Here is a 14,852-nt window from a genome sequence, read left to right as displayed (position 1 = left end):
TTATTTTATCATCCACTGCCATGATGTGGCCTTTCCAAAGTGTTCCAGTTTATAGGAACATACGTCAACACTTATTCTTTTGTATTATGTCCTATTTTTAGAGCTCAGAATAGAGGGCACGTAGCCTTTGAGAGGATTCATAATAATAAGTCACCGTTTCTCCCTCATTGAAGTTGAAGGACAGATTTCCTGGTAATTTTGCCAATATTGCGGAATTATTCACCACCAACTACCTTTTTAGGAGTTAAGAATCTCAATTGATGTTTTTCCTCATTCACCTGCATTGTCAACATCCGAGTGGATCTATCACCACGGCACCCCACCACTTCACCGCCGCGTGGTTGTGTTGTGCGTTTCATCTCGGCCGGAGTCAGTTAAGCATCAAGTCGCGTAGATGTCGTTTTACTGGCTCAGCACAACAACTCCCCCACTGGACTTTACTCAAGTGCAAACTTTGCCCATTTTCACTCAAGCTGGAATAAGCTTAGATCTTAAGGAAATGAAGGGATTTCAATTAATTATTGACTGGGGTCTGGCCTCGGCCCTTTACTGAAGGATACCACTAATATCGCCCCTGAGGGATGAAAGAGAATCTGACTGGTGTACACAACAATTGACCACAATGGACACCTTGTTATCAACTGTTTTTAATCCGCCGCTCTTCTAATGCAGGATCTGGTCAATCAGAGCTGCCTGTTAAATCTTTGATCTGGCAAATTTGAGATCGTAGCATCCGAGGACGTGAAATGTGTGTCAAGACAGTGCAGGCTAAGCGAGCTGGTTAATAAGGACGAAAGTTTTTATCAAGAGTTAACGTCGTTAAAACAATAATTTAATAAATAACTGCAGCTGAGAAGATAAAACTGAAGAATTGTTTACATTTTTTTGACTGAAAAGCAAGTAATCAGATATCAACTACTGCGATTTATCAACTGTTAACTTTTGCAAATCAAATTTCACTGGACAAGACGATTGTCTGGGTTCAAATGCCAGGCCTGGGGCCTTTCCCAGCATGCACTTGTTACATTTACACCTGTGCAAACTCACCACTGAGAAAAAGAAAGGCAGGTCAGTGCAGACAGTGTGAGGCTGCAATACGAACGGTGTTACTAGGGCAGACAGGCAGCGAGCAGCAGTGGCTTACAGTCCAAAAAGAACACACTTCCCGCCCGCTCCCCTGTAGTTTGTGTTTATACTGTATATGCGTATATCTCACCAAAGGCAGAGTGTAAATCAAGCAGATTTTTTTTCTATCACATAATCCACTGGCTTTTGTATTACCATAGTGATTACGTCTTTAGGGGAAACACATACACACACACACACACACACACACACACACACACACAGCGTCTTTGGAACACACTGGCACTCTGGTCCACACACACTAATCCTAGCTATGGGCGTAATAGATTTTAAACACATTACCCCAGCAGGGATACCCCCTTAAACACAAAGCTGTCCCCTGAACCTGTTCGCCCCCCCACTGCCCCCCACCCTTCCGTCCTTTTCTTTCCGGCAACAGCATAAAAATAAAAACACACACATGCACAGCCTTCACCGTCTCAGATATGAATACGTCCACACACCCGCCAAGTGCAAAGAGTCTCATTCTGTGCAAATACAAACACATTTCCAAACGGTTGATGCAGCCATTTGGTCACTTCCTAGTGCTTTTTATTATTATTATTATTATGATTCTTTTCAAATGGAGGAAGCCTCATTATGCAGAAGCCAGCAGCCCGCAGAACAGCGCAATTTGAAAAGCAATCGCTTCTTTACAAAAGAAAGCAATATAGAGACTGAGGTGCATCTCGTGCAACCCTCCATAGAAGCTGCTCTCAAACCCTCATGCCTTCCAACAGCATGACACCTTGAGGTGGGTACAAACTTTATCACAGAATCGAAGGCTCCACAACAGCCATTAATCATCTAACGTGTCCAATTAACTGAGCGTGAACAAGTTCATGGCTGTTGTGGTGCATTTAAGGGAATCTTTGCAAGCTGCTGCTTGTTCAAGCAATTGAGAAATGATTAAACCCTGACTTAACATAGTCGGGCCCAATAGATCAGATTTAGAGGGTTAAGAAATATAATTTTGAAGTGTATTTATAGCATATAAAAAAATGTAGACTTTTGGAAATCACCTTTTCACCAAATGTTCAACACAGCAGGTGATTGATTCTGTGTACATGCTAAAAGAAAATATGTGTTAATATATAAATCCAATTGAACTGTGTCTTATTTGTATTTAAACAGCATAGAATGAGAACAAGTTAATACGGCTGCTGAATACCATAATGTGATCCATGAATGAGGCAAAAAGGGGAATTTTGAGCCAGTTAATGGGGATAAATAATGAAAAATTCAAGCCTGCAGCTGGCCTCCTGTGGACTTAACCGCTCTTTAAAATTTGATCTCTCTTTAAATTTCAATTATTTACTATGAGTTACTTCATAAAACACGCCTTGTAATCTTTCCGGAATATCAATGGACAGGCTGGGGGGAAAAAATTGCACACATCCACTTGCGTTCCTCAAAAGCAGGAAGGACTGCGCTGACCGACATGGACATTTTCAAGCCCGTCACACACACACTCTCGCTGTCTGTGAGTGTTTTCTCGTTGCATTATTCCTCCCTCCCCTCTTCATTATTATGTCCCGAAACCTCCGTCTGAATGAGAAGCACGGCTCTCGCAGGCTCGTTTGCAGGTATCTGGCTGAGAAGACTCTCCCTCTCTTTCCTTCTCTCCCCCCTTTTCTCTCCCCTTCCCTTCCTGATAAGAGTAAATGAAATGGTTCCTTTCACCCGTCCTATCTGGGCCAGGCCATGGAATACGCCACGCTTTGTAAAGAGATGGAGAGGAATGACTTGTGACCTACAAAAAAGCTCCAGATAACTATTTATTCACTTATCTGAGTATTGACTGTTGGCATTAGGCGTGCAGGCTCTCGCCATTCTCTGCCTAGGTTATGGGGATTATGTGTTTTAAAATGTATTTTTCTTTCTCCAGCGCCTATAAATGCTGATAGGAACCAACGCAATAACTTCTCTGAAGGCATTTGTTTATCGGCCCAGTGAGTGTAATTCCTTCAATCGGCGATACAAGATGCATTTTTTTAGGAGTCTCGTAGGTCATTTAAAAAACAGGTTAAGTGTTTTTTTAAGTGTGGACAAAATGATCTGCAGATCTCTCATCATTGAGCTCAGCTTCTGGGGGATGCGTGTCACGCCTTTTGTGTTGAGGAAAGACAAAATCCAGGGCCGGTCTTCTTCAATCTCAGCTGCGTGGAGTGACAGGCTTCAGCACACTGACCAAACAAATTAACCACTTGCTCCCAGAAATTCAATCAACAGCAGTTGGCCCTGCCAGCCAGGGCCCTGATCAAAATTAGATACAAAGAAGCCCTTTTTTTCTCTGTAATCCAAAATTGGGCCAGAGAGCTGAAGCCTCGGTCTCCAGAGGCAAAGTGTTGGCAGAGGCCAGTGGTTTCGCTTCCATCCTGGAGAGCCAGAATCAGAGAGGGACAGAGAAAGCAGCCGGGGGGACCGGGAGTCATTATGCATCCCAGTTGTATTTTATTTATTTATCCTTTTTTTTAAAGAGCTGACTTAAGAGCCCAACTCCTTTCTTAAATGTTTGATTGATTCAATGTTTCCAGGAGAAGAGGGGGAGGGGAAAAAACATACAGAGATAAAGCAGAATATATTTGAGCTCTGCCATCCAGAAAATAAGGTCTATTAGGCTCCCTCTGTCTCTTCCTTCCTGCCTCTTCTCGTCTCAGTCAGTCAGTCAGTCAGTCAGTCAGTCAGCCTGTCTGCCTCTCTCACTCACTCATCTCTCATCTGCCTCGTCACGGCCTGACGACTCAAAAATAAAGCAAAAAGCACAACATCGCCACCGGTGCTCGCTCTCTCTCTCTCTCTCTCTCTCTCTCTCTCTCTCTCTCTCTCTCTCTCTCTCTCTCTCTCCCTTTGCTGTCTTGAAAAACGAGGGAGGGAGTAGAAATTACTTTTGGCTGAAGCCCCGTTTGGAAAGTTGCCCAAGAGAATACAGATGAAGCAAATTTCCTTGAGCAAACAGTGTGAATAGATCTGTGAGATGTGCCAGGCAGGCTTTTTTTTCTTCTTCTTCTTCTTCTTCTTCGCAGGGAGCGCGTTGTGTTATTTATTTATTTATTTATTTATTCGTTTTTTTTCTTGAAAATGTGAAATAATTAACGTTTTGACATGTGACCCTGGGGATCTTGTTAATGAACTGTTATATTTATTAGAAACTTGTATCAAAATGCGTCTGTTTGCCAGAGATTCCCGACAGGAGCAGCAGGCCCATATTTGATTGAAGGGGAGAGAAAAAAAAACGCGCAAAAAATAAAAATGTTTAAAAATGCTTCGTCAATCTTAATAATTTCTCTTCCAGAGGTTGAAACGTGATTTATCTGAATTAAATTAATACATTTAACAAATTATCATATGTTTCCACCCTTGTGTGTGGGACATCTCCACCACAGCTAAATATATTGCATACCATCATTACCATCACAATGTGTTCTTATGAAATTCAGCTCATTACCATTACAATTACCTGATACAGATTATTTAAAAAAAAAAAAAAAAAAAAAAAAAACATTCCTGACGGGTGGTTTTAGTGGTGAGCTTCTCTTAAAGCTCCATTTTAATAAAAAATCTAAATTTAAAAAAAAAAAACTCTTTCTCCGTCTGCGTTTATTTTATTTTTTCTGTTCATTGGACGTGCGAGTACGCATTATTTCTTTGCGTCCAAGCGAAGAAACGTACCCCCCGCCACCCAAAAAATAAATAAATAATAATACTCGTAATTTTTGTTTTTAACTGTGTCACATTTCAGTAAAATCAAACGCAGTTCATGAATCACCACATGCACGCATAAAAACGAACTTATGACTAAATTTGGTTTTAACAGTTAATAAAAAAAAAAATGGGGGCGACAAAGGGCGACAAAGAAAGAGAGAATGGGGAGAGAGAGAGTTGGAGGTAGAGAGAGTGAGAGGTTGAGGGAGAAAGAGAGAGAGAGAGAGTTGGAGGTAGAGTGAGAAAGAGAGAGAGAGAGAGAGAGAGAGAGAGTTGGAGGTAGAGTGAGAGAGAGAGAGAGAGAGAGAGAGAGAGAGAGAGAGAGAGAGAGAGCGCTCAGACAGGCCCGTCAAACATTTTCACGCGTCACACTCGATTCATTCCGACCTCTCTTTCTCTAAACCTTTGACATTTTTTGGTGTAATCGTTTTAAAGCGTCTCCGGCCTCTGACATCTATAACTTTAGCTCCGCTGCGGCGCCGTCATGACCGCGGATCATTGCCTCTGCTGGTGGAACGAACGGCGGCGAAGGGGAAACATGATTCGTTCTAGCATTTCTTTTTTTCCCCTTCTTCTTCTTCAAGGCCCGTGTGTGTGTGTGTGTGTGTGTGTGTGTGTGTGTGTGTGTGTGTGTGTGTGTGTGTGTGTGTGTGAATTGAAGAAATAACGAAGAGGGAAATTTTCGCCCCTCTAACGCACCGTGGGAACCTGTCTGTCTGTCTGTCTGTCTGTCACCTAACACGCTTTTTCCCCGGCACTAAACTTCCATCCCAAGCTGTGAAGCATTTGACACGATAAATACACACACGCACGCACACACACACAGAGGAAAAACACGATTTTGGAAAACATCTTTGGTGCTGTTTTTTTCCCTGCCTGTTCACAGATTTGCAGCTTCACCTTAAAGCAAAAATAAATAAATAAATAAATAAATAAAATGCTGTGGCTGTCTCTCTACCAAAGTGGCCTTGTCTCTCCGTGTCTGTGGTCTGGTCCTAACAAGCGGGGTCACTTTTGTAAATTAAATTCCCAGAGAATGGAAGGCGAACACAAAGCAGTGCCCGCCATGTCACGACTGAGTGAACAAGTTGCACGCCCTCCCCCCTCCCCCCCTACACACGCACACACCCTACCACCACCACCACCACACACCCCTCCTCCATGTAACGGGTCCCAGAGCACCTTGTGCTGCCGAAGTGTCCTTGGGCAGGACGCAGCTGCTCAGAGCGACCGCTCGCTCTGTGGGTGCGGGTGACCTGCTGCTGTTGCTGCTGCTGCTGCTGCTGATAGGAGGATTTCCCTGCGGAGGGATCAGCGGAGGCTCACCTTGTTGTTAGTATTCGTCGGCCGGTGAGCAACGGATCTCTGTGAGCAGTTTGTGTCTCCGTGATGTGGATCAAGTTCAGTTTTTGCTCATTCTTTGTTGTGTTCTCTCTCTCTCTCTCTCTCTCTCTCTCTCTCTCTCTCTCTCTCTCTCTCCCTGTCTTTCTCGCTCTTTCTCTCTCTCCGTCTCTAACCCTTGCAACCCCCCAGCCCGCAAGAAGAGGGACGTGCAGCAGACCGTGTCACACAACAAATAGCAAAAACGCACAACGACAACAACAACCAAAACCCCACCTATAGCCACCGTCGCCTGAAGCTTTAGACAATGTGTATTTCGGCATTTTTTTTAAGTCTCGCAAATACAACAGCCAAAGAGCCGGTCATACAATCAACATGCTGATTTCGAAAAAAAATACAAATCAAAAGTACGTCAACGTGCATGTGATTTGCGATTTAATAAACAGGTGAATTTGTGATGTAATATTATTTTGGTTTCAATTTGGCACGAGTTAAACCATGCAAAAAAAAAAAAGCCCTTTCTACGAAATAGCCATTTAAGGCAAAAACAAAAAAACAAAAAACAAATACATTTTCTGTCAAAACAAAAAACTTCCAAAAATAATTTTTGGAAGAAGATCTCAACCAAGTCATACCAACAAAGTTCTGATCGGTACATTTTTAAAATTATTCATAATTAAATCGAAATTGTTTTAAATGTATATTGTGTATAAATGAAAACAATAGGATTGTTTTGTAATTTGACCAAATTTGGCCCATTTTATTTAGATTTGTATGGGTTAAAAAAAAATACTTGACCGCAAAAATAAAACAATCATTAAATATTTGACTTTGAGGTTCAGAGTATGAGACGATTTAATGATGATTTTCACTATATGGTGCCACCCTCCGCGCTGTTGTTCCACATGCATAGCTGTGAGTTGATTCGAAAGGGGTATGAGTTGCGGGTCTAGTTGCATTTCGGCAAAAAAGGGCATCATGCAGAACGCGGAAACGATAAAGAAGGTAGAAACTTACTGTGCATCGCTGCAAATGGGTCGTGTTTACAGTGAATCTCCATCTGCAGGTCGTGAGGGCCCCGACAACAAGGCTCTTTAAAAAATACAACAGGACGCACCGCTTGTCGGCCACCGTGACCTCCGCTCAGTGGAGACGAGGGCCACTTCCCTTCAAACAGTTTATCTCGTTTTTTACCAAGTCAAGCAAAGACTACAAACGTATTTTGAAAAAAATGAAAAATAAAACATTATATAATTTAAGAAAAAATAGTTTTCAGTGCCAGGTCAAAAAAAAATCATAAACGGCCTCCTTCCTGGTGTGGACGGGACATCTCACCAAGTCTGACTCTCCAAAACCAGAGGATGAACAAGAGAAGCTGAGCGCACATTCCTCCTTCAGCTTCTCGATGACTCGCGTCCACCAGTCCAAGTAAAACTACATTAAAAAAAAAAAAATACCTTATTTGTTGGGGGAGGGGGGGGAGTTGTAAAAAAAAAAAAAAAAAAAACAACAACAACAAAAAAAACCGCAAAAAACAAAATCAGCCAAGTCAGCCTGTCTCCCTGTCTACTAGCTGCAACTCCTGCACCGCGGAGGCGATGGGGGGAGGGCGACCTTCTCCTTCGACGTCCCCTTAAAATCTTTCGGAAGACGTACAGATCAAAAATATAAATGGACAAAAAAAGAAAAAATCTGCGGACGGGATAGGGAAGTTAAATCAAGAGTTCCCTACAGATCCACAGCAGTTATTTAGTTTTTCTCTTCCTGGTTGTTAGCTGTACATGTCTGCCTGTCAGAAAGCCTCCGCGGCAGGTGCTCTCATAATAACTCTCGGTAATCTCCCATCAATGAAGCCGGTGCGAGCGGACTGCGGCTGCTCGCATCTTGAAGCGTAGTCTCCAGCATGACAGTGAAGTGAAGGGCAAAAAACAACGTTCGCGTTTAAACAAAACAAAACGGTTGGAGCAGCAGAGATCCTGTATCTGTGCGAGTCACTCTAGCACGCACAGCTCTGTGCGGGACAGATGCGCAACTCTACTGCTCCAGGAGGAGAGTTTTGAAGGCGCGCTTCTTCGCCCTGGAAATGATCAACAACAACAAGAACAAAAATCACTCCTGTCCAAAATTGAGAAGCCTGTTTGCTCCAGCTGAAGGGAAAACGTGTCGAACTGTTCTCATGTGGAATTTGGCGCTCAGGGCTCCTTCAACCACCTGGGAAAAATATATATATATCTAGAAGCTTCGTCTTGCGCCCTGCCTGCCTGCCTTGCCTGCCTGCGTGAATAACACAACACGGTGGTGGCGCGCGGTGCGTTTCAGGACCTGCTCTCGTGCGGACAGCGCCCGCGCTCCCAACCCCACGCGCCGTCCAGCTCTTGCCCGTCACTCACGGCGAGTCTCGGCCAATCAAGGCGGCGGCGCGGCTCCTACGTCACCGGCAGCAGCAGCCCCCCCGCACACAATAGACACCCACCGGCCAGGGTTGGGGGGGTGGTGGGAGAGAGAGAGAGCTGATTGGCCAATACGAAACCATGTGGACCAATGACGCGCCACACGGCCGGCGCGTCGTCCAATGGCGAGGCGGCGGTGAAGCAACACGATGGGGGGGGGGGCGATCATATGTTTAATTTCAATTAACGGAGTGGAAAAAAAGAGAAAAGAAAAAAAGGGGGAAAGTGCGCGCCTTTCTACTCATTTGCGCTCAATTTATTCATGTCAATATTAAATGGCTAATTAAGTGAGTATTACTAAAAAATGAGGCTTAGTTGCAGCAAGGTTTTATATAATGGGGGATTGCGCAGGAGCTCCGACTGTAATTGTCCATTTCTGAGAGAAAGATGAGTGACGAAATACATTCATCAATTTGTGTGAATTAAAAACAAGGTTGATTGCAGGGTGGCGCTGCTTCGGGGGAAAAACACTGAAGATGAAAGTTTGAACTTTGACCAATCAAGGCCAAAAAACAGTGAATGGTCAAGAGTTTTTTGTTTGTTTGCTCTTTTCGTTTTTTTTTTTTTTTGTTGTTGTTTTGTTTTTGTTTAACCGAAATCAGTCAGCCTGCGCATAATTACACCCTCCTACTCCGGCTCAAATTTTATAAATCTTTAGCTTGTGGAGAAGTGAGGGGAAAAACCTATAAAACATGCATTGCCGCTCATTACCTAATTGATTGCGGATCCGAGCGGATGCCGCTTTTAATGAAATGCAATTGGCGAGCTGCACACTTTGCACTCGAAAACAGAGAGAGAGAGAGAGAGAGAGAGAGAGAGAGAGAGAGAGAGAGAGAGAGAGAGAGAGAGAGAGAGAGAGATTCATTACGTGCGAGTCCCACCTGATTCGAGAGGGCACATCTAAGCCTCGCCCTCTAATATTAACCATACAAATAGCCTCAAGCATGGGCCAAATTAAAAAGTGTTATTTCCCTTCTTCCTCTTTCTAGACATGAAATCGTTTCGCAAGCCCGTTCGGACCCCGCATTAACCCGGTTTGACGCGTTAAGTACAAAACATGAGGAACATAATCATATTAAGCCCACGTACGGAGGCAAAAAAATAATATGAGGAAGCTTGTAAGTATTGTTTGTCTGCAAAAAAAACAACACACAATAAGGTTTCTTATTAAGCTTTATCCTCTACAGATTCACAGAGTGGATGTACCTCAAGGCAATCTGCTAATACTGAGTACTATTGAGTTTATTTCCCTTTTCTCGTCAGTTTTTTGTGGAGATATTCCAGTCCACGCCTTCACATCTAAACTAAATTAAATGCACATGCGGCTCTCGGCATGAGTACAAAGACACTTCACTTGTTATATTATTATTCTTTAAAATCCGACCAGAAGTGATTTCCTGAACGCTTTTTTGCAATAAGTCCAAATGCTTCTGGCGCGAGGCTGTTACACACTGAGCCACGAGGGGGCGTTCAGCTTTTTATTTTTTCTTTCTTTCTTTTTTTTTTTTCTTAAAAACATGTCCACACGCACGCGCACGTACAAAGACATTCACACCAAGAAGGGCCGTACGCAGAACTTTACTGTCCCTATACCGGAAGTAAGTGTGTACATCAAGCAGCACACCAGGACCCTGAATGCACCTCAGATGAGTTCAAGGCCTCCGAAGCGATGCGCACGAGTGTGATGAAGGCTTGAAAAAAAAAAACTTATTTGGTGAGAAGTAAATATTTTTTTTCGTAATAAATCCTACGGATTAGTAGTTTAATCCACTGAGTCTAAAATCAGATTTGAAGTATTCATGTTCATCCTCATTCATATTCCATGTCTCCTCACTGAGGAGGCCTTTGATTTAGGCCCTACAGCGCAATCTGGCAGACAATGATTTTTTTTCTATTTATTTATTTCTGTGAAGCAAACACATCAAGATGCCACGAATAGATCACAATTTTCCAGTTTAAGTTTTGTATTTGGAATAAAAATACATCTACCAAACAGCATAGGCCTGTGATTTAGGTCAGAACGGGAAAGGGTTGAATTAGGGGTGGGAGAAAATAGAAATTAATTTATTTTAAAAAAGAGAGATTATTTGATTGATTTTTAATGCAAATTACATCAAGAAAATATTATTCTGTAGCTGCATTTTAATTATCCATTTCATTTAAAGAAAATACAGATAAATAAATATATAAAAAATGAATAATTTCTTCTTTTTTTAAAAAAAACTCGTCAAAATAGTCGTCAAAAGTCTAAACTAAGAGTCTCACCTCCACGTTCTGCCTGTTTTTATTTTTGTTGTCCCTCTTCTCATTCAGCAGCAACTCTGCTTTCTCATTTACTCGAATACTCCCCCCCCCCATCCCCCCCGCCACCCTCACCCCCAGTTGTTGCCTCTTGTCTCTTCGATTTGCAAATTAAATACATAAGCAATTAAAAAAATCCAAACACAATCAATCATGTATACAAATTGTTGTTGCTTTAGGCTTGAAAATTTTTGGGGGAGAAAAAAGTTCCATCAGGATAGGACGACTTTAATCCGGGGGTCCAAAGCATTACCATATTTCATTACCTTGGAAATGGGAGGGGGAGAGGGAGGGGGGCTCTTTTTTAAAACGTTACGAGCGGCGTGTTTGACTTGTGATAATCATTTCGCAGGCAAATTGGAAGCGACGCTGCCGTCGAAGTGCTCCGTCTTCCTTCTTCACTTCCCTTCCTCCTCCTCCTCCTCCTCTTCCTCCCGCTGCCTCCATCCAGCATTAAAGCCGCGGCTGTTTTGCCTTTTTGCGCCCGAGACTCGAAACGGAAAAGCAATGAAAAATTAATAGCGCATGTTAACTCCGCCAAGCTCGTTTATTACACGCCCGCTGACTGTAAACATAATGAGAAAGCTGCCCGTATCTCTCCTTAAGTTTTCATTTGCTCCTGAAATATAAAAGTCATAGCTAATAAATGGAACTATGCGGAAGGGAGAATGAACCGAACCTCGAGGAGGAGAATCGGCATGCTCAAGGCGGGTCTTCCTCCCGATCAGATTGATTTGTTTGTGATTATTTGACTCGATGATGATGATGATGATGATGATGATGATGATGATGATGATGATGATGATGATGATGGTGGTGGTGGTGGTGATGGTGAAGGTGAAGATGATGATACAAGTGACGAGCGATCTGCCGTCTGTCAGGCCCTGCCCCACTATGGGGCATTTGAGGTCAGACCGGAAGTAGGTTATGTGCCATGTGAGGTCACGTCTCCTTGGCGTCCTCCCCCTCCCTCCCTTTCTGCTAACGCCGTCATCGCACCGTATGTTCCTTTCGTTGACTGGCTCATCAGAGATGTATTTGCTCCCCATTCCCCCCCCCCCCATGAACTGTCATCCAAATATTGTTAAAAAAAAAAAAATGTTTATGTCCCAAAAAAATATCTCTAGAGCTTAATAAAATTTGACCATTGACTGTGTGTGTGTGTGTGTGTGTGTGTGTGTGTGTGTGTGTGTGTGTGTGTGTGTGTGTGGGTGGGTGGGTGGGGGGGCTTTATTGAGGAGCTATTTCAATAATTATTATAATAAAAATGATAGTAGTATTAGTAATAATAATATATACGAAATAACGAACGTCCTGCATGCACTTGTATTGCAACAAAAAATATATATAATAAAAAAAAAACCTCAGCATCAGAAATGCATTTCTGGTGCCATCACAAAACAAACTCTCACCTCAGACGCCACGAGTTTCTGAAATGGCGGCAACGATTATTGGAGAAGAAGCGGCCCCGTGCACTTTCACGCGCTGCCAAGTCACAGGGCGGGAAAAGAAGAGAAGGGGTGGGCTCCTCAGATCTCTGCTCGCTCCCACATCACCTTCTTTGCACCCAAAGCACGCAGTTTTAAACTGGGGCTGAATGCAGACGGAAGCTGTGTTGGTGCGGGCCCAGCAGCAGAGCCCGGAGACGCTGCAAGGCAGCAGGAGAGGCCGCGCTTTCAACTGGGATAGCCTCAGTGGTTAAAGGGACATTATCCAGCTCGATACAAATCCCGCTGCTTTCACTCTGGTCATTGCAGAGTCGACAACTAAAAAATGAGTTGTAGCGGAGAAACGCTCCGTAAAGTTAAGTCTTTGACACCGTGTTGCGATCAGAACACGTGGCAAACCTGCCACGAAAGCAAAAATAAAATGTTCTCTATAAGAAAAAAAAAAAAATCAATTTAAAATCAGATTTTTCAAGGGCAACCAGTGGCACCGTTGGCAGACGTGCTTTTACTGGCTGAACCCTCCGAGAGAGGATCACCTGCCCGCCGCTTCTTAATGACGAACGACGTTTTATCAATGCCGGCGCAGCAGGCAGCAATATGAAATGATGTGATATCCATTGGGTGCCATAACAGGGTCGATGGCCTCGTCTATTGCTGCGGCAGACCCCGCTGTTTTATGAATAGTCCTATCGGGGGATGAACCTGTTGAATAAGCTAATTCAGACACAGCAGCATCGAGAGGAGACGAATTCCTTGAGATACGTGTGTTCCACATTCACATCTCAGCCCACAAAGCAAATCGACATCATCGCCTATATTTTTTAAAACTTCAGCATGAACTGTGAAATGTGAACAAACTCATACTGCTCGCAAAGTTTCAGCCATAATGTCCGCACGCACACACACACACACGCACGCAAACGAGTTCACACATGCACCGTATCTCCGAGAAACACACGAGTCTATTAATATGAGACATATTAAGAAATAATCTGTAAACACCTTTTAAACGACCAGCATGAGGACCTGATGAGACCCAGACTGCCTCACTCGTCACTTTACTTAAATTCCAGGAACATAGAATTCTAATCAAAATTAGTTACAACCAGAACAACGTTTAGATTTTACAGGGGGAAAAAAGTTACGATGACTAAATTTAGGTTTCAGCACTGTCACTAACTTCAGATCAGCCACGGAGTAACGCCTGTTGCAGTTAATTAATTAACTCCAGATAACTTTTCGAGACTTTTCAAAAGATGAAAAAAAAAAAAAAACATTTAAAATATTTTTATTTCGCACAAGTGTGAGTGTGAGTGGGTGCCACCCTACCTGCTCTTCCCAGCCGCAGTGCAGGACTCTTGGGGCCCTGGTCCATGTTATCCGGTAAGAACGGGGGGAGGCGATGATGGGAGGGAAAAAAGGAAAAGAACAAAAACTTTTTCCGGTGTCCCCCTCTTCCCCTCTTCCCCTCACTCCCTCTCCCTCTCTCTCTCTTCTTTGGTCCTACAGTAGTTTTGGGGGCGACTTGTAGGTTGAAATAATTCGACCCTTCCGCTCCCGGTTGCACTGCTTGCAAGTGCTCAGTCAGCTGCAACTAAACGCTTTAGGTGGAAAAGGGGGCCTCGGTGGGGGGAGGGAGGGTGTGTGTGTGTGTGTGTGTGTGTGTGTGTGTGTGTGTGTGTGTGTGTGAAATGATCACGCAGAGCAAAGAGTCACTCGCTCAGTGTAGCGCTCATTCCCCCCCCCCCCCCCCCTCACTCATGTGCAGACACACAGCCACCATCACCCGTCCCTTGTCGGGCCGCGCCCCCCACCTTTACTCGCATCTGTTACCAAGTTCCACTTTACTAAACTTTCCCGCCCCCGTTCTGCTCTCTCCCCCCTTCACGTCTTCAGTGTTTCCTCTGGGTGGGACAACAAGAGAGCTCTTTGGGCAGGAAACGAGTATAAATGTCCGCAATTCCACCGCAGATTTGCTTTGCTGCGAACAAACACTCAAAAGTTTCTGTCTTTCCTTTTTTCTTTCTACCTCCAGTCTTATTTGAGACAATTTAAAGCAGCTTTCAAATTGACTTTCACCTCAAAACTTCTCTGACGGCGTACACCTGTTACGCACACTTCTCTTTACGCATTGCGCACGCAAACGGGGCGGAGCGAGCGTGCAACAGCGCTGCGACGAGAGTTTAGCCCTTCACTGCAGCGTTGCAGTAGTTTCCCGCATACGCGTTCAAGTTTGATTTAAATATTCATTTAGAAACTGAAACGTTCCACTCATAGTGATACTCGCCGCTTCCTTTGGCGCACGCCATAAGAATCCCATTATCTTGTGGAACAATAACGGTCAAGACACCCCGGAAATGTGTGCACTCCCCATTTCATAGCAGCAAACATCCTCCGAAGATGCTGTTTTAACTGCTCGACTTGCTCAGACTTCCCTGACCTACTTCGCCAACAGAGAAGGTATAGCCCAGACATGGGCAAA

The 14,852-nt window shown here is 43.8% G+C and overlaps 1 protein-coding gene across 4 annotated transcripts in view; it reads right to left on the bottom strand.

Moving 5' to 3' along the window:
• pax5 (paired box 5) overlaps positions 1-14,113 on the bottom strand; it is a 46,822-nt gene extending 32,709 nt beyond the window's left edge. For 2 of the 4 annotated variants that reach the window (XM_076030405.1, XM_076030415.1), the window contains exon 1: positions 13,700-14,113. In XM_076030405.1, coding sequence (XP_075886520.1) covers positions 13,700-13,745 — 46 coding nt within the window. In that variant the 5' untranslated portion in view covers positions 13,746-14,113. Of the gene's footprint in view, positions 1-7,188; positions 7,618-13,699 lie in introns of those variants that run through there. The other 2 variants (XM_076030421.1, XM_076030411.1) reach the window with 2 other exon arrangements.
• Positions 14,114-14,852: the final 739 nt, after the last annotated feature.

This window comes from Nelusetta ayraudi, unplaced genomic scaffold (assembly GCF_046127955.1).
Source record: "Nelusetta ayraudi isolate G7.1 ecotype Tasmania unplaced genomic scaffold, CSIRO-AGI_Nayr_v1 ptg000004l, whole genome shotgun sequence".
Classification (NCBI taxonomy): Eukaryota; Metazoa; Chordata; class Actinopteri; order Tetraodontiformes; family Monacanthidae; genus Nelusetta; species Nelusetta ayraudi.
Note: the sequence above shows the minus strand (reverse complement) of the source record. Positions and strands in the feature narration are given on the sequence as shown.